Source organism: Cupressus sempervirens, chromosome 1 (genome assembly GCF_028749045.1).
Source record: "Cupressus sempervirens isolate cs-2001-9-10 chromosome 1, ASM2874904v1, whole genome shotgun sequence".
In the NCBI taxonomy this organism is placed as follows: Eukaryota; Viridiplantae; Streptophyta; class Pinopsida; order Cupressales; family Cupressaceae; genus Cupressus; species Cupressus sempervirens.
Window position 1 is genome coordinate 133,268,309 of NC_143118.1, and position 21,495 is coordinate 133,289,803.

General features: G+C 36.7%; 1 protein-coding gene across 2 annotated transcripts in view; it reads right to left on the reverse strand.

Moving 5' to 3' along the window:
• Window positions 1-21,495, reverse strand: part of MGT10 (magnesium (Mg) transporter 10) — a 326,639-nt gene that overhangs the window by 174,122 nt on the left and 131,022 nt on the right. For both annotated transcript variants that reach the window (XM_089817707.1, XM_089817703.1), the window contains exon 5: window positions 10,391-10,481. In XM_089817707.1, the coding sequence (XP_089673833.1) occupies window positions 10,391-10,481 (91 nt within the window). The remainder of the gene's footprint in view (window positions 1-10,390; window positions 10,482-21,495) is intronic.

A 21,495-nucleotide genomic window follows, 5' to 3' on the forward strand; every position in this document is an offset into this window, starting at 1 on the left:
GATAGAATGCTACGCAGCAAACAAACATGTTAGTAATAAAACATTTGATATGATAGTTTGCCTTTATTGCTCGTCTGTGTTTCTGTTTTATGCAAGTACATGTCATGACGGTAGTATAGAATATTTGCACATGAGGTGAGGTGTTTCTGTCATTGCTTAGATCTATTGGATGTAACACTTTTTCCTATGCATGCAGGACTCAGAGACTTGGAGGAAATGCAATTCGGGGCTATGGACCAGTAGGATTGGAGCAGCAAAATACGACCAATCATTACAGGCAATGACTAGTGCCCTATGACCCTCTCTTATTCTATGTTACTTTTATTTCATGTTATTTACTTTCATAGAATAAAGACATGTATCAACAAACTAGGGGCCACTGTCACAGTCCATTGTGCGAGAGGATTTACTTTTAGCATTAATTTCATTTCATCTTTTGTAAATATCAATTGTATATATCATGATGAATAATACAAGGACATTTTTCCTATTCTTTCACTCTAAATGAAATATGATTTAACAGTAGAAAAATGAGTTGAATGCAATAAAAATTTGTACTTTACTTTGATTTGATCATTGTTTAGAACTGAATTTTAACATGTGTTAAAATTAAATAACAGCTCTCAAAGTCCTGGTTCCTTAATTATTATAAAAATATATAAGACTCCATATAGTGGAGTTCATCACATTTTAGAGTTTTGAATTCACTAAGCTATAAAAGTCTACAATATTTGGAACAGGGTGTAATTTGAAGGAAAATGCCAAAGATTGGTCTATGTTCTTATAAACTCAAACTTTACTATTCATTTGGTTTGAAATGTGATAATGTGTTGCACTAGCAAGTTTGTTTAAGAAGTGGTTATCATCTCAGCTAAACTGAAATAATGCATGCCTATGGCCAAACAATTTATTTGACGCATTTATTTCAAGAAAGAGAGAAAATATTAATTCAATTAGGTTAAGGGCATTATAAAGGTGCCCGTCATGATCTTATATTGACATGCGATCAATATAAATATGTATATTTAATGCATATATAATTGCTTAAAATATTAATATATAATTAATTATTTAATTAAATCCCTCATTGATCAATATTAATAATTGTAGCTAGTTTAATATAATATTAACTCATATATAACTATTTTTAATGTTAATAATAATAATATCAATCAATATATAATTGTTTACTGTACAAGCTAAACAGTTTATTAATGCATTCAAACAACAGACAAGAACATGCAACACAAAAGTATCCCTTTTATTATTCGCACATGTATACTGAAGATACTACAATATTCGATATGATTGATGCCAAATGTTTTCTTTTTGTTCAAGTACATATATCTATCCGAAGGGGTGACTCAACCATGACACAACCTTTCGGTTCTAATCTACCCGTCGGCTATACAATATAGATTTTACCAACAACATCATCCCCCCCCAAAGAAAAGTCATCTCCAGACAACAATTACAAAATATTCGAGACAAATTAAGAAAATAGAATACACTAACTGTGACTAACAATAACAAGATAGATCTTTCTCCATCACACCACTTTCACATTAACCTCTACTAACACAATACTATCACCTTAGCTATTTTGATCTTGATAGCCACCTGTGTCATCTTCTCTACTTCCAGCTCCTAGGTACACTAAGCCAAGTGTCACTCTATTGCCTCCAACTGGATGATCAGCTCCTGAGCTCTTTATGCATCCAACAAGACAGCCTCATGTCAAACACCTACTTCGAGTGCCTAAAAGCATAGCATCCCTCTCAAAAGGCTTCTTCAGTGCCCTTTCCACCCCTGGCATACAAACACTCCATGCCTGCAGTAGCTCCAGGTCTCATTAACTGGTCACACTTAACACGATTGATAACTGAACTGATTCGAGGTCTAGGGGGCATCGCCTCCCAGTGGGGTTGAGGGGCAATGCCCTCGCTACCAAGATCAAATTAACACTCTCAAACCCACACAAAAGTCCATGGAACACACTATTTTTGTGATTTCCTTCCAATCCCACACTCTTTCTACCAACCGCTTATGTTTTCTTCATTACCTGTTTATGTTTGTCCCTTCGGTAGCATACGTTTTCCATTCTCAGCTATTTTGATTTTTCGTCTTTTTTTTTTAAACATCCTATCACCCTTCTTTTGTGTTTACCAGTGTACTGCAATCTGCTTCCCTTCAAGTGAGTCTGTACGATGATCTCAAACTTTTTTGTTGTATAGATGACTATGCCTATGTGGTACGGTGTACAGCTACACCATTCACTGCCTCCACCAGTTCTTTGTATGGCCACCACAAAGTATGATTAATGAGTACTTGTGTTACTCCTTAGTGACATACGGTCGTACGATCTACTTCCTGTCACCTCCTTTCTTTGTCTTCCTTTCCATATAGTGTATCATGTACCACCTGTGAAATTTTTATTCTTTTGTTTAGCCGTACGGGATCAGTTGTCATCTTATATACAGGGTCGTACAGTCCATGTGCTTTCCTTAAGGTCGTACGGTGCATTAACTTGTGCTCTCTTTGAGTCCATACGGTCCAATTCACTGGCTGGTTGTTATCTGTATGGTGATACTTATTCCCTTCTCTTGAGCCGTATGGTGTGTCATCTACAATATCTTCTCCTGTCTGGCCATACGGTGGATCACCTGTGATTTCCTGTCGTTTTTTGCCTCGTACAACGTCCTTCCTAGGCCGTACAACATTTTTTTTTTCTTTACTGCCTTCCTTTCTTGCTTACGCTCCTGATAGGTCATAGGCCCTGTTTTATGGTGACTGTACTCCCTTCTATTCTCCTTCACACGTGCCCATACGGCCAAAATTCCTTTTGACTCTTGCCTGTACGGTGTCTATATTCATCACTTATGTCTATGCGCTCACTTTCTTATACTCCTAGGACCGTATAGTGGTTGCTTTTCCTTCTTCCCAATCTATCTTTTTCATGCTACTGTAATGATTTCCAAAGCCATACGGTAATAATCATGTTCTTTATACTCATTACTTTATTACTTCCGGGTCCGCACTTAGAAAATATACTCAACTTTATATATTATCTACATTTACATATATACATTAATAATTACTACTTTTATGTTGTCTCTCTGTTGTTAGTCCACGGAGGTGCATTATTTCTTTCATGATAAACTTTCAGCTTCGACCCATTCACTGCATCGGCTACTTCCTTCCTGTCGAGCGTCCATAATTTTATTGCTCTATTATTACCCATTTTGCAGATTTTATATAGCTTGACCCACTTTACTTTAAATGTCTAGTCTGATCTCATTGCGCCCATTATACTTTAGCACTAGTTATCCCAATTGAAATCTATTCAACTTCATGTGCTTGTCATGCCATGCCTTATGCCTATTCTGTATAACCTTTGTGGCCCATTGTGCCAGCAATCGTTGCCTATCAAGTTTATTTAAATTATACCATCCCTCCCTTAGACTTTCAATATATCCATGCTTGTTTTCGATCGCAATCCTTGAACTTGGTACCGTGAATTTCATCGGCTGCCACTCTTTGCCGTCAATAAATGTATTCTTAATTTTAGAACCTTCACTCCGAGCTGCTGAAGTTTTTATTAAGCCCTTCCTCTTTGTTTCCTATGCAGACCGTATGATGTGTTTTCCTTGCCGCTAGTACCTTTCTACTAAATCCGTGGTGCGGCATAACATTTTCTTTCCGCATGGTTTGTTCACCGTGTACCGTATGGTGTAGTCTTTCATTTTTTTGGGTTTGTGCAGTATGTTCTTCCCTTCAACTTCCAACCTAACTGCCTTTCCTTCTTCTACTTCTCTATGTTCCTTCGGACATTTATTTTCCTCTCGTTTCTCACCTTCGTCAACCCTTAACATATTACAGCTTCAAAAGAGCTCATAATCCTCCATCTACCAATGGAATAGGCCATTCACCAAGTCTAGGTCGTCATCGTTCGACTCTCCTAATCTCAACACTCCTTTGTCCGGTTCCATTTGCTTCTTACCTTCGTCCTCTCCTTCTGAATCGGACAATCCGGCTTCTTTTCCCACCATTTGTGTGTGTAAATCAATAATAAATCTCCGTCTTTTTCTCTCCATTAATAGTGCATTCTTCTTCCAGTCATGTTTAACCTTTGCTTGTATAAGCCACCCTCGTACAAGAATAGCATCATATCCCCTTCTTTTTAGCTAGATGCCTACAAAGTCGAGTAGGAACGGTTGTGTTCCAATCATTACTAATTGTGACATCAGGATCCCTAGAGGCTTAATGCCATGTTGGTCTGCAGTTAGCAATTGGAACGTGGGTGGCCACAACGTCAACTGTCCCAACTTCTTCCAGGTATCTTTTAGTAGGACATTTACCCCCAAACCTCTGTCCACAATTGTGTCTGAGAGGATCGTTCCCAATATATCCATTTCTACGACCGTCAGATGCCTTCCTGATGTGAGGACTAGCAGCATTGGGTCTACTGCACTTGTTTCGCTTCCCTTCTCCTTCCTAGGTTCTTCTAGTAGTTTAGCAGTCGAGGCCATGTTTGTGAGTGTCGTTCGTAGTTGGAGCATTGTGAGGATCAAATTATTTAATTTTACAAGCACATCAGTTTGTAATATCCGCCTTATGATGTTTTGTTCTGCGTAGTTCCTCATTGAGGTACCCAGAGTGTCCCCCTTCTTCGTTTGTGGTTTCTTTGTCTGCATCCCCTTCTCAATTTATGCCCGTGCTTCTTCCAATCTCCTCTTTTTCTTCCATTGGGTCTAGGTACAGCTTTGTCTGTTTACGTATTATTGCTAGGACTATTAAGATGATATCTTATACTATCTATAATGGTCAACTATTTGTCTATAGTCCGTTTTTCAGTCTAGATAGGAATGTTTTCTATTCTATCTCTTTTGTCTTCAATCCAAATAGGAATGTTTCGTATCCTATCTTCAATTTTGTTTCTGATTTCATCTTCAGTCTACGTTGTTTCTTTTAGAAACAACGTCCTTGTAATTCTTTATAAGGAACACATGAAACACATTTGTTCCTCTATTAATCAATCAATCATCCGGAAATCCGTTAATCTGTCAATTCTTGAATCTTGTAACTTGGTATCAAAGCTAAATACTTCAATTTTTTTGGAAAAATTTATAATTTCTTCTAGAAATTATTTGTTTAAATTTTTTCCAAAATTATTTTCAGCTACTTTCTCCAAAAACCCGCCTAGGGTTTTCTGTCTGGAGAAATTCCGAACTCAGGTCTGCAAATCGAGTGAAAAATTGTCGTCGTTTTTTACCACTCTCAACTGGTATAAGCAAATCGTGATTTTGCTTTGCTCTGGTCATTCTTTCTACTCACGTTTTTCGAACATTTTTTACTACCGTTTTTTTACAGTCTCCATTTTTGCATCTTCATCCTGCACCCACACGATTTGGAGGCTCACATTGCAGTTGCTAGGGCTTGTATTTTCCTACCAAAAAACATGGAATCCATGGTTATTGTTCAGATCATTATCTCACGCATTTTTTCTAAGATCGTTTCAAGAAGTCGTGCGTCCAACAAACTCGCGATTTTAGAACAAAAAATCCGCAAGTTTTAGTATTAAATCTTCATCCCAACTACCGTCTCAGTCAAGACGCCCCTATTCTGAAAAAAATCGACAGTTCTTATGCTTGTCACCACCATTTTTCTGCTACTTTTTGACCTCCATTGCTGTTGGCTAGGGTTTGGCTCGAAACCCTAATTTTTGGGTCCGAAATTTTTTTTGTTTGCAAATTTTTGGTCGATTTTTTGAGAGCTCAATTGGATTGACATCTGTTTTCTGGGTGCCTCAATTTTCGTGCCTTGATTTTCGAGCCAGTGAATCCAGAAAATGACAAATTCCTTCTGGGTTTTCCATCTACTCTTATGGGCACTTGTCATTTTTTTTGGGTCAACCTCAACATTGCCTCAAACTTTGTGTAAATGGCATCTTTGAATAATCTGATGTTGGAGGGCAGTCTATGATTCAATGGCCGCAATGATAACCACTAGAAGCAGCGCATGTTAACCATCTTCAAGTGCTGAAAACGTATGGCTGCCCAAGCAAGGCAAAATGCTTCCCAGCCAATAACGAAAGTTGTCGAGCTTCCTGTTCAAGGCGAAGCTGCATTTTTTGCCTTCTGAATCTGTTTTTGTTTTTTTGGGTTTGTTGATTTTCGCCTCAAAAATCATTTCATGTTGTCTGTTATACGCAAGGTTGCATGAGATTTTGGGTTTTACTGTTTTTTCCACAAAAACGAAGTTTTGTAACTGCAACCTATTTTGAGTCATAGCACTCTTCTGGCAAAGCTTCTTGGTTTCAACATTTTGTAGTTCCAGGGAGGGTCTTAATTATCCTAGAACGTTCTGACATCCATACGTTGACCATTAAGGGAGGGTATTAAGATAATATCTTATACTTTCTATAATGGTCAACTACTTGTCTGTAGTCCGTCTCTCAGTCTAGATAGGAATGTTTCCTATTCTGTCTCTTTTGTCTTCAGTCCAGATAGGAATGTTTCGTATCCTGTCTTCAGTTTTGTTTCTAATTTCGTCTTCAATCTAGAAACAACGTCCTTGTAATTCTTTATAAGGAACACATTTGTTCCTTTGTTAATCAATCAATCATCCAGAAATCTGTTAATCTACCAATTCTTGAATCTTGTAACAAGGACTTCCTCTTTGTCCATTCTCAATTCGATGCTGATCAAATTCACTCCTAATTTCGATTTCGGGCACTTGGCATCTTCATGGTCTCCAAGACCACACCATCTACATAACAATTGCAGTGTGTTCGTCATACAATTTCGTGCAAAGTGGCCCCACAAGTTACATGCCCGACATTGAACCATCGATCAGTCATTTGCATCATACTGAATCCGACTGCGACCCCCATTATTATTGTTATTATTGTTATTATTGGTGTTGTTGTTTTGTCCCCTTCTATTGTTTCTGTACCCACGCGAGGTGGCACCGTCATTGTTTGTGTTTCTGTTCCCTCCTGACGTGGATGCTTCCTGTGTCAGGAGCACTTGTTGATGCACTCTTCTTTTCATATTGAACGGGCATTCCTTTGTGGAATGTCCTACAATTTGGCAGATATTATAGAATTGATTCTTCAGACAGGATCTCTTATTAGTGTGATCTTTTGTCTTGCATTCTGTGCACCATAGCTCGTTTTCTTTGGTCTGGCTATTCCCTTTCTGCATATTCTTAAAAAAATTTCATCATCCTAATCATATCTTTTTGGAGGGCTCGACCTTCTTACTACCCTTTTCATTACTACTGCTATCCTCAGAAGACGATTCATCCGAGTCAAATGATTTGTTTTTCTTCTTTTTTGTTTTCTATTCACTCTCTAAGTCCATCGCTCAATTGCACGCTTCAGTGTACGACGATGGTGATACAATCTTCATTTTCCTTTTTAACTTTGGGCAGTCCTTCTATGAACCATCTCTTTTTCAGCCTGTCTGCTAGCTTACTTTCCATTTTATTTACTAATTCTTTTAGTTTTCTAGCATATACACAGACTGTTTCATTTCTTCCTTGTTTTGTGCTGTAGATTTCTGCTACTATCTCATTGTCATCTCATAGCAGTTGAAACTTTGTAATAAATTCCTTCTTTATGTTTTCCCATGTGGTTAGCTTTTCTGGATCAGTTTTCGAAAACCAATCGATTGCTACACCTCGTAAGGTGGCTGGAAATTGCCTTGCTCATTCATCATGGTGATTTTCTCCATTCGCTGTCCAAATTGTTTCGCATATTTTGCAGTGTCTGATTGGGTCAGTTGTGCCATCCCCATCGAACTTTGGTAACTTTTCTTTTGGACCGGCCATCAGTACCCTTTCTTTCTTTTGTTGTGTGCTACTGTTGGTACCCCTTTTTTTTGTACTCCCGAACCACTCTGAACACCTGCATTATGAACACCTACGTTCTCGAGTGGCATGAAGGCTTCCTCAAGGACTTGGTCATTTCGACCAAACTGTATTTTCTCGTCAGGTGTATTAGGGACGAAGAGTCCACCCATACTCGTATTCCTTCGACGCTCCGACCCGTACTGATCCTTTCCTTTCCATCTGGATTCCCCCTTGGCATACACCAGTTTGCCAATTCTTCCTTTGTTCCTTCGATCACCCTTTGCCTTTCTCAGACTTCTTCTATCAACCTCTCCCTTGATCGACTTGGTGATTGCACTCCATTCGTCAGTGCTCCTGTGGTACCATGGTCACCTCCTATGACCACTGTCGTACCCTTCGGCGAGTTGTTGGAGTCTGTGCCTCCACTCGCTTTGTTGTGTGTGGTTTAATATTTCCTGTACTACACGTATGCCGTCATCTTTTGGATTCTTATTTCTATCTTTATTCAATGTGTTTGGCATTCATAGCACCCGGTCCTTATAGGCAATGGTACCAAATGTTTACCGTACAAGGTAAACGGTTTATTAATGCATTTAGACAATAGACAAGAACATGTAACACAGAAGTATCCCTTATATTATTTGCATGTATATTGAAGATACTACAATATTCGATATGATTGATGCCAAATGTTTGTTTTTTGTTCAAGTATATATATCTGTCGGAAGGGGTGACTCAACCATCATGCAACCTTTCGGTTCTAATCTACCCATCCGCTATACAATATAGATTTACTGACAACAATAATTAATTAATAAATGTTATACAATTAATAATATTCATCAATCTATAATTTAACATTATATTATCAATTAGTATTAATAGTACTTTTAGTAGACACAAATCCTAATCGACTTCAATAAGTCAATGATATTGATGATATTGATGAAAAAACTATAGTCGGCCAACTCTGTGTTCCTAGTGACAGCAGAAAGGTCATGTGAAAGGACGTGACCCATCATTCGAAATGCGGTCTCCCTCTCCATACACCAGAGACAAACATGGGATGAAATTCAAAACAAAAGGGATCATCACAGAAACAAATATGATACACAGCAATCAGTACACAGAAAAATAAGGAAAGACAAAGAAGTCTACAGTGATGGTAGATTGGAAAGGACAGACATATATTAAAACAAGGATCAGTGGTAGATACATGTTTGCACTGCACAGTGATCTATATACAAAGAAGTAAAGAAGAAATAATATGATAGATTGAATATATTGGTATGACAATAACAGATATACGTACACTGTTATAGTACAACCCCCATAAATGGCAAAGAGATTTGGAGTATCAATTAAAAAGAAAACATCAAGATTTAGTTCTGTCCTGACTACTTTAAGGCTGCAGGTTATTCTAGAGCCATTGACACTACAGTAAATAATAAATATTTTTTTATTACTTCTTCTGCATAACACTGAACAGTAGATAATTCCAGCACTAATATTTAACTTATTAATTCCATCACTGCAATCTCTAATATTCAACATAAGTCAGTAGCAGTAGGAGATTTGGCCTGAATACAGTATACAAGAATCAACCTGCTCTCTTGTTTCAAATGATAGAAGCCAAAACATTATTTTATATAATTTTTATGTCATTTATTACATATGTAAACTGATATTTAATAATAATAATCTGAGACACAGGCCTTGGTGTATAAATTTGGTTGTTAGATTGATTTAGTCATTTTTTCCTTCTTCAATGCTTACGTAGGATAGGGTGTGTATGTAGGAAGAGGCTTGATAAATTGGTCACATGATGGAAAGATCCAGAGATAGGTAGAGCCTTGAGGGAGTTCACTTGTAGACTGTGCTAGGTGTCCTAGGATAGTAAATTCACCATCCTCTGTCAAGACAATGAAGGATGAGAAAGATAGACTCGTATAAATTCAACAAAGATAATGAAATATAAACTGCAATCAGTCTAATGTATTTATTGTTCATGTTTGGGAATAAACTGTAGGGTAGATATGCAATTGATGCCTGTATATCTTTGAACTTGTGTGCAGGGAATATGCATCAGATTCAAGAAATTTATCATAAGTTTCCAATGTCTAAACTATAAATGATGTTAAATCCATGGAGTATAATAGAAGAGGGAACATTACAGTGCCCCCAAGCAGAAATTTTGAACATCATTGCATAGACGTCCAATTTCTATTTTTCTATATGATTTTTATAGCTTGATCCCAACTTCAACATTCTTCACTTCCCACAGCTTACATGTATAAACATTTTAAAATTTGCTAAAAAAGCTTAATATTACATGCCCTTTCCTAACTCAACTCATCAAATTGAATGTGCAAAGTACACTGATAAGCTATAACCAAAAAGCACCTTCTGTTTGTAATTAGAGAAAACTGTTTTGGAACCTAAAATGCATTGAGGAAAAACATGATACCATAACCATTTAAAATATAAGAATTTCCAAAGTGCAGTTAATTAATAAAAAGGGAAAAATAAAACACACCTCAAGTTCAAATGGCATTGTAGGAGATCCATTACCATTTTGTGGATTCAAACGAGGTAAGAGAGCTTTTAGGAAGGCTTGTCCACCTTTACTGCAGGAAATAATTAAAAACAGTTTTACAATTATCAATCCACATTTATCCAAGGAAAGAGTTATAGAAGAAACCTATATAGAACATCTCGATAAAATAATGAAATAAAACAAAAGAGAGAGAAACTATGCTGATGTCCACAAATGACCAAAAATATGTTAACCAAACCGGAATTAAATATTTTAGACAACAACTTAACTGAGAATAATACCGCTATTTGGGGGAGTTTCCCGGTCTGCATGGGGTTGGGTTTTGCTCAATGCGACATGGTGGCCTTTCTCCTTTTGGCAACTGTTCCCTCCTCCCCACGCCCCGGCTCCTTTTTTGACGGATATGCTGCATCTTAAAACTCATTGGTGGATGTGGGGTCACTGCTTTGTGGGAGGTTTGTCCACAGAATTTTGAGAAGCTTGGTTGTTGTTTTTCATGGGTCTTTCTTTTTAGGTTATGTGTTTCTTGTAGGTCGGCTTCAGCTGAATCGTTTTCTTTGGGGGGACGTGGGGGGGGGGCGGGGGGTCTTGCATGACCCTACATGTTGAAACTATTGGGTGGATATTTTGCAACCAACAGTTTTTGGTAAAATTTAGTCGCAAAATAGGATAACCAGCCGCAGCGTGTGAGACAGAGTCTCTCCTACCTTAAAGGGAAGGCTCCCCCTTCTCACCATTCCTTGGATCAACTCAAGGTAAGCAAGAAATTGAGAGATTTTGTAAGAGGCGTTACCAATATTCTTTCTTCTTATCTTTTAGAAAAGAATCCACTTACCCGTGGAGCGAGTAATGAGCAAGATGAAACCTCAAACTACAGTTCTATCTAAAGTCGTAAACGGTGATACTGATAAACTAACACTAACTTAAAAGCTAGTTGAAAGCATACCAATTTGGCTCTAAGTCCTGTTTTAACCTATTCTATAAGAATAACCTCTACCATTGGGGCACAAAAACATCCAGAAGTAGGGAATTCTAACTATTTTTTGTAAATTTGAGATGGTAATCCAAGCTACAGTCAAAGCTCCTAGTCTATGTGTTGCCACAACCGTACCCAATCAAAGCTTTAGCTCTAATTGCTTTTTAAAACACTATGCTCAATTATTGAACACACAATAATAACATGAATCAAAAACAATTGGCACAAATTATAGTAAAAGCTTCTAATTTTCTCTATCACAATTGCTTCCAGTTAAAGCTTCGAATCCAATTGCTTCTTCTATTCACTTTTCTCCCAAATTTGTACTACACAATCAAAGTTATGCTTGCACAAGTCTAGCAGAGCTTTCCTACCTACAACAAAAATTGATTTTTACAATAAGGGGCACTCCTTTATATAGGCAAAGGAGTTGAGAAAAAAGTGGGAGCAACTCAACCAACTTTGACCTGGTCTAACTAAGAAATTATTGAGTTGCATGCAACTCGCATTACATGTAATTACATCATTTCATGCAATACATCATTTTCAATTACAAACATGAAAGAAGAAAAGGAAAGACGGAAAAGACTTGAGACAATCCTAAGGATTATTCTGAAAGGCCTTGTACTTGGCAATATTATCCCAGATGATCACAAGATCAGAAGTTCTTGTATTTTGTACCACTGCATTCATCTTGATAATCATGGTGTTACGTCTTTTGATAACTTCTGACTCTCTTTGATGAATTGTCCATTGTCACTTGAAAACTTGATGTGATCAAACTTTTCTTGCTTAGTGTAATGTCCCCATTTTTAACAAGTTCTTACAATTGGCTGGGTCAGTCCACCATTGCGACCCTCGTGAGTTGACAATAGGATTTAAGGGTCTTAGTTGTGTGGTTATAGGTTTTCCAACAGCCTATGGTGTGTTTTGGCTCTGTTTGAGGGACTTAGTATTATGGTAAGTCAATCTATTGGTTTCAATGAGATCAGTTGAGTTAGAGAAGTTGGAGGATGCTCTCAATTTTTATTTCAGGCTTCCAGTTTGGGCTCCACGAATCTTGGAGGGAGCTTCTATTTATAGTAAGTCACCCCGTCAGGTTCATTCATCGTTTTTTATCATCAAGATCACTTTGGTGTTGTCAAATTTCGATTCTAATGCTTCTTCAGTTGTTTTCGCAAGACGAGTAAATCATTATTATTATTCATATAACTATGCTAAGGTTGCTATTTTTGATAGTGTTGTTGGTTGGTCACCTTAGCATCATAGCTCGTTGGAACCAAGACAAAAAGTTTTAAATCACGGAAACAAGAAACAGTGGTCTTATGTGTCAGAATTTTAGGTTATGGTGGAAAAGGTCATTTTTAGAGCCAAAAGCAATTAATAAATCAGATTATAATGGCACTTTATTATATTTTAATGTTGTGTGTGGCAAGCTTCTTAAGTGAAGTTCATTTAAGAAACTTTGTGTCATTTGGAGATTATAAATATGAGCCCATTTGATGAGTAAACCATCCGAATATTTGATTATCTATTTACCTTTATTGTCTTTGTGACAATTCTGAGTTTCTAGTTTTATGCCCTTGCTGAAGTATAAAGGCTTGGAGTTGAATATTGCATTGATCGTACAAATGAGGCATTGGGGATCGAATTCCTATGTATTAAATCTTCCATTCTGTTGCTACTGTTCTTGGAAGAAGTTTTGGCTTGGAGTTTTAGTGTGTGAATTCTGGTGAAACTAAAGTAATTAAATTTTGAGAATTGGTGAGTGTCTTCCTTTTGTGTCTATTGTGATTCGGAAGGCACTAATTTGCTGAAGTTGATAGTTATTTCTGCTGTATACTGGTTATCCAGTCTGCATTTCTTGGTGCCCTTAATTCATGCTATTGGTGTATAGTCACTCTCTGATTGGGACTATATAATATCTTGTTTTGGACGCTTGATTATGGACTATCGACAATGTTCAAGATCCTATGTCTAGGCGTGATCTCTCTTGCAAATTCTAGACCTGCGAGTTAACACAGGCTGCAATTAAATTGGCGAACAGTTAGAATCCACCTGGGGTTACATCTGCAAGAAAGGAATTTGAATTTCTAGCTTGTGATTGGATCTATATAAATTCCAGAGTGCTGCAATTCTTATTTCAGTTATAAAAATCATGTTCATCATATCATTTGGAACAGTTGTTATATCCCAATTTTTGACCTAATTTAGAATATAGCCGTTGAGGTTCACATGAAGTCAGTTGACAGTTAATATGGTTATAATCCTATGAAATGGTAAGATGGTTAGTCGTTATAATTTCAAAATGAAGATAACAAGCTAGTTGATCATTGTCACGAATTCATGGAATTCAGAAGATGGTTAACCATTATAATTAAATAATTTATTATGATAATATAATTTAACTGCAGAGAACTTCTTTGCAGGAAACACGTCGAAGGGATGGAAGCATTATCATAAAAGAATTAGGCACAAGAGCATCACCATCACTGGGCAGATGGATTAAGAATCTAGTGACTTGAAATAGGATACATTTGTGGGACCCGCATGAGCTCTTTAAATAAATAAATTGAGAAACATAAAATAATTGAGTTAAAATATAAAACATATCTCAAAAGATTTTAATTTATCTTTCATCATATTATTTTAATAAATATTTTTATATGCGCATATAATATAAAAATGATTTGGCACCATTATAATTTAATAATTTAATAAAGTGATGTTTACATGCACATAAAAGATTATAATAATATTCGAATTATAATAACATTTGAAGTATAATAATTTTCGAATTATAATCTTCCAACTTTATCTTCCAAACATTTAAATTTTCTTTGTTTTAAAAAATTTCAAAAACGAATGGTTTATAATCTTGAAATGGATGGGAGCCGAGGAGACTTGGCTAAGTTATTTAGGAGCCATGATCGAATTAGGCAAATATACCTCCTTCCATCTCCTGTTCTCTCTTAACCCCATACGTCTGCATTTCATATGGAGTTCTCAGCCGAGTGCCCTTCCTTACTCATACCTGAATTCCTGTTGTTTTGTCATTATTATTGTTGATGAATTGAAGTCTGGATTTAGTCTCAGGTTAGCAGGTGGACAAGAGGCTCGGCTAGAGAAAAAGATACAACCAAGTCTCAGGTCACGATCTCTGATATTGTTTTTCTTTCTTTTTGTTTTCCAAGATAAGCCGACTGGATTGGATCTTCTAATTGCAAGATTGAATACCATAGAATCAATGCAAAGAATGAATCAATCTTACTAAGTTCGATATCTATTACAGCCAATACATAATGTTAGGTTGAGAATAGTTTAATTATGATTTCAAAATCTTGTCTTTCTCTTTCTGATTTGAGTATCCACTCGCAGTTGGCTAGGCCTGTTAAGTAGAGATCTAACCATAATACTAGCTATTTGTAATCTAAGATGTATATGAGATCATTTGTCAAATATTCTTGAGTTTATATCATTTATGAAATCCTTAGTAGTTGTAAGAAATTGATTGATTAGATAAAAACCACATCATTGCACATGCTTTAATAAAATTTGCAAGCATATTTAGAACAATTTGACACCGAGGAATTCACCTGACAAAGAAGCCATAACAATGGTGAAGAGGTGTAAAACCAACAGAATCATGTGGACACTGAGGAATTAACCCAGCAGAGAGGCCAATGAATGGTGAAGAGGTGTACATTAATCCTGCAAATAAAATCATGAAATCAGATTGGGAATAAATAATTAATAGCTCATGCATGTCCCGGTAATGGAATTTGTTATCAAGTCGAGTGGTATAGATACCAGGATTGTTCGGTAGATGATAGATTTCCCAAGTCCTATTCCAAGTAAAGAGGGCCTTTCCCATTAGAGATTGTGTGGGGATAAAGTTTTGGTCCGAGGTTGGGTGGTTAAGCCCTTGACAATGTTTCACCTCTCCCCAAGATATTGGATGTACAACAAGACAAAATAAGCTATACATTCAATTGTTTTTCAGTAACAGGTATTTTTACTTTTATAATGTATATGCAAGAAGGTAAGATTAATTGAGTTATTTCATCGTTACAGTTAATTTACACTTAGATGCAAGAGATAGATTTATGGATTGTCTTTCATTTATACGAATAAAAAAATATAAGCATATTTTCTAATCTTGAGTTATTGCCACAGTTAAGTAATCAGAAGGAAAAGAATGATACAACGGTATCTAAAACCCTATTTGTTTCAGTGGTAACTGGAACCTTAAATGATACAGTGGTATCAAAAGCCCTAATTGAATCAATGGTATCGGAAGCAATAATTGAATCAATGGTATCGGAAGCCCTAATTGATATAGTGGTATCAAAAGTCCTAAATGATCCAATGGTAATCGATGCCCTAATTGATACAATGGTATGTGATGCCCTAATTTTATATAGTGGTATTTAATGGTAATCATCATTTAATTTCAATATAGCATTATTGGATGGTAGTTGTTATTTGATATTGTTATAGTGGTATATATGGACTAACTTGGGTGCTTGCAAAAGCATCCCTACAATGATTCTTGGATTGAATTCCATGGTATGTGAACTTTATTTTCTATAGTAAATTTATTGATGATGTTTTAAGTTAAGAAATTTTGTTTAACTATTTTTAACGGTAATTCCCTTTCACATGAACATGACTATTATAATTGTCTTCCTATGAAATTGAAGTAATAACTATATTTCTTGGAGATGTTAGTTGTTAATTAAGACCCAGCAAAACAGAATGTTACAATAGCTGCAAGTTTTTAAGCATTTTCCATGTAATTTCCAGATTTGATTGTATCATTTAATAGCCCAATTGAACTCTTGTTAGTAATTAGTTCCCTTCTGTTAGAATCTGATAAGATTAATAACTTAGAAAACTAGTGCAAAGAATAAATATCTAAACTAAGAATGCAAATGATACAAAATCAGAATAGCATCATACAGTTAGTCTCCAAGAGAGTAATACAAATGCTGGAAGCAAAATAGCATTAAGAGGATGCAAAAACAAGAGATGCAAATACAAGCCAAGTAGCATACTTATATAGGCTAGGAAGAGGGAGGAGGTGGCAATAGCAACCAATGAGGAGCAACCATCTATCGGACTAAAGATAGCAAAGTATCTTCCCAAGATAGCTAATGGATGCTCACATGTAGGAAGGTGACACCTCACAACCATTCACCTAATAAGACATGCTTTATTAACCTAAGTGAGATTATTAAAAGTGTAGGAAAAACCTAGCAAAATAGGAAAAATAAAAAACTACACTAACACCCCCCCATAAGCGAAGCTTAGGTGGATGTAGAAATGGGTCCCGGCAAGTCAAGCCTAATGAGGTACCCATGTACATAAAATTCCCCCAAAAGAGAGAGGAAAGAGACTCCCCAAAGAAAATTAGGACTCCAAGTGAGAGGAAGAGGCCCCCCCAAAAGATGAAGCATCCCGCACCTCCAGCAAAGCTCGCAAATTTTGTAAGGTAGATCCACTTACATCGAACAAGTTTTCTTCCCTTAGGAAAAGGGACAAGATCCCAAGTGTGGTTCCTCATCAAGGAACTATACTCTTCCTGCATAGCTGTATCCCACTCAGAAATACCAGAAGCCTCATGAAAGGACTGTGGATTTGAGGCAGTAGCAATGAAGATATGTAGAGCATCCTTGAATTGTGAATGAGTCTGCTTGGTGTCTGATGGATCCCCAACCCAATCACCTGCAAACTGCAAGGTCTGTCTAGCCCAAAGTGGACCAGAAGATGGAGAATCTAGAGGAGAATCAACAACCTGTGAATGATGACTAGGAGAGGAAGGAGGTGAGTCCTCTGAATCACTCTCTGCATCAGAAGTGGAGGTAGAAGACTGCTCAAGTGAATCTGACCCATTAGAAGATCTATCATGCATTCCAAGTGACTCCAATGTCAAGGTAGAAGGCAACCCTGTGACCATGCTCTACTGGTTAAGCTGATGCAAGTAGTGGAAGTTAAGATGGTCAAACTGCTCATGCCATAATCTGCTCACATCATTAAAGTGAGAGAGCAAAACAGTCAAAGGAGGATCAGGAACAAAGTGAGAAAACATATAGAGTCGTGACTGATGATCTGCTTTCCCAACTGCAACTGTAGAATCATTGTGCAACTCATGTATCTCCACTAAATCAGGAGTGAACTCAACCCGCTTGCCTAAACCTGTGTGAGTGATCTGGTGTACCGATAGGAGATTAGTTGACAATGAGGGTACATAAGGAACATCATGAAATGTGCCATCCCCCACATCAACAGACCCTCTCCCACACACCTCAACAAGAGTGTTATCACCCATCAAAATAGAAGGCATAGTACACGGCTCCAAGGATGCAAGTTCTTCCTTAGATGAAGCCATGTGGTGTGAAGCACCCGAATCAAGAACCCAAGTAGATGGTGAGGAAGCAACTGCAAAAAGGGCCTTGCCCTTTCCTTTCCCCTTGCTATTTTCTTTTTCTTTGTTAGACCCTTTATTAGAACTTTTTTTGATAGACTCAGGAATACTAATATTATTCTTCTCAAGAATGTATGTTAAGTGATCAAATTGTTTCTGCAAACATTTATGTTCATCATGACCAGATCTTTTACAATCGGCACATTTGACCTTTTCTTTCTTAGGCTTATCACCCTTGGAAGATGGTGTATCAATAGTTGCTTTTGAAGAAACCAACATCTGATCCTTCTTCTCCTCGCTATTCTTTTGTTTCTTGTCCTTACTATTGTTGTTACTACTTTGTCCTTGTTGTTCTTTTGTGCCTTGGTTGGCAGCCAAGGCATGTGACTTAGAGGACTTAAGAATGCCCATCTGGATTAGCTTGTCCTGTTCTCGAGTGAGATTGACAGCAAAATCATCTAAAGATGGCATGGTGAATTGAGTACCAAGTGCACCCTTAGTAGCATAGAAGGTAGAGACAAACACAGAATATTCTGAACTTAGCTTAGAGAGAATACTAAGAATCAGTTGTTCATCATTCTTTTCAATTCCACATTATTTTAACTGCAGCCTTAGTGATTTCAATTTGGTGAAGAAATCTTGGATTGTGTTGAAATTGCTTGGACTCAAACTAATTAATTCATTTTCCAACATATGACCCCTCATTGAATCTTGTGTACCAAATAGTGTTTCTAGCTTTTTCCATACTTTATTTGGTGTATCCAAAGACTCAATGTGAAATAGAAAGTCAGGAGAAACAGAAAAACACAATGTTCCAAATGCCTCATCACATTTGTTAAACCACTTAGGCTTATCTTCATCTTTAGCAGGTTCAGTTTCAAGTCCCATAGTTATCCTATTTAATCCAGCTTTCCTTAAGTGAATTGTCATGCATGATTTCCACTCAAAGTAATTGTACGGAGTTAGGATGGGCATATTTGTTTGATCCATGATGAAGAAATGTAGAGAAGAAATGCTAGAAAGAAGAGAACCCAGCGACGACAATGCCCCCCCCTCTTTACTCAATCAAAGAAACCCCCCCCAAAGAAATATGATTTGGCACTTTAATTTAATGCGTTTACAACTACCACTAGAAAGAAATACTTAGTGGTCCTGATTTCAATGCATTACAAACCCTCATGAAGAGCATATGCTAAAAGTGAAACTTGGGCACAATAATCAAGGAAACAAATAGTACCACTGCGATCTACTCGAAATATCATGCACTTTCAAAAAAAGAATCACCTTGATATGAGGTCGTATGAGAAAGTTATGATCCTCCGAAGTTTCCAAAACGAGAACTGTGCACAGTCACGGCTGAGAAACTGCAATTTCTGAAGAATTCATGCATAAAAATCAAAAAACAACTCCACTAGTGGATAGAGCACAAAAAAATAGCCAAGTTCATAACAAGAATCATCAAAATCGGGGTCCGTATGAGCAAGAACGAGACATTTGAAAACTGCGTTCAAATCTGCGACTGCCAACGGAGAGGGGTATTGCTCTAGCTTTCCGCGCTAGATCCTGCAAAATATATAGATTGCATGCAAAATCTAAAAGATACACAAATGGTTTTTCGGCGCTGCAAACAAAACCCAGAAAGCGTTTTCCTTGCTGATGTACAGAAGATGTTGTTGTAGTGTAAATCAAATGCCTTTAACAGTAAAAAACGGCTCCAAAAATCAAGAAATGACCCCAGCAACCAAAATATGACATACAAATGCTGGATCAGCTTCCTAAGTCCATCAATGGCATGCTGGAACTTGCAATACTGATTGAAACCTCCAAATATGCAAGTTGGTTGTCAGATTTGAGATTGAAACCCTAGAGAAAAACCGTTTTTGTCAAAACTTTTCTGATTCTCAAGATCATCCAAAGATGCAAGAGAAGAGCATACTTCGTTTTTCAAAAAACTACAATAAAGTTTATTAGCCCCACTCGAATCTCTCAAATAAAGAAACTAAAATCTACTCTTGCACATAGAAAAGCTCTGATACCATGTTAGAATCTGATAAGATTAATAACCCAAAAAACTAGTGCAAAGAATAAATATCTAAACTATGAATGCAAATGATACAAAATCAGAATAGCATCATACAGTTAGTCTCCAAGAGAGTAATGCAAATGCTGGAAGCAAAATAGCATTAAGAGGATGCAAAAACAAGAGATGCAAATACAAGCCAAGTAGCATGCTTATATAGGCTAGGAAGAGGGAGGAGGTGGCAACAGCAACCAATGAGGAGCAACCATCTATCGGACTAAAGATAGAAAAGTATCTTCCCAAGATAGCTAATGGATGCTCACATGTAAGAAGGTGACACCTCACAACCATTCATCTAATAAGACATGCTTTATTAACCTAAGTGAGATTATTAAAAATGTAGGAAAAACCTAGCAAAATAGGAAAAATAAAAAACTACACTAACACCTTCAACAATTGTTTTCATCAATTTGGTTTGAAGTATTTATAATTCAAAGTCCAAGAATTCTAGAAGCGCTAAACACATGAACAAAGGAAAAACATATATATATTTGCTCATCTATCAACACAGTTAGTGGAGTTAATGTTTCAGAATTACATATCAGAATTTTAATATTTACAATTATCATAAATTTCAAAGGCTGTATTATATGATAGATTGGGGAAAATATTTATTTTGCATCGAGACATCTGGATATTGGTTTATGAATTTTTGCTTACCAAGTGTTTGACGAATTGTTAGCAGACTGAATTGTAGTATGTTTTTAAGTTACAACCGAACAGGGTTATCACACTCAAGTTGTCGTGAATTCTCCTTTGTACATTGGCACATTTTGGAATCTCTGACACTTTGAAAACTTTCTTGACAATGTCCCAATGTAAACTCGAAACAACTTTCCATCAGCACCTTAAACTTCTTCTTTTTTGAAACAAAGTGTCTAGTGCATTCCCGCACAAACTCAAGTTGAAGATCAAATGAATTACTGCTTCTTGAGCATCAAAACATGCCTTCTTGACAGAAAAGCATATGTATTTGGATGGAAAACGATAGGAGATGGATATGCTTTAAGACATGAAGGTGGAACACATGGGAATGGATGTGAATGAAGACTCTTGACTTTGAAAAAGTGACTTGGGCTTTCAATATGTCATTGCACGGAAAGTGGATTACATGTATATACAACATGTAATAAGAAATGGAAACTGAGATGACATGCGAATGAGGATGGAGGCTGAGTATACATGTACATGCGGATGACGGATGAGATGAAATACATGTAATCTCATTTGATGAATGAGATGCGAAGTGTTGTGGCATGGAAAGATAGAAATGGAACATGATGATGCTCTTGCATGAAATGGAAGGCGGAGTGAAGTGAAACATGACCAAGCTCTTGGGAAAGAACTTGCAACTTCTACAAAAATGAAGAAAAACCGAAAAGCAAACACAGAAAACACAAAAGAAAACTTCAAAAAAAGAGCATACTTTTGGCAAAAGACTCAAACATATCAACAAGCAATTCACTTCAACATGCAAATTCGAATTTGGAGTTTGGGAAAAAAGTAAAAACATGAAAATGAAAATGAACCATTACATCATATTTAAAGGGAAACTGCACTATTCGTGGGATATATTTGGCCAAATGTGCAATAACAAGCCA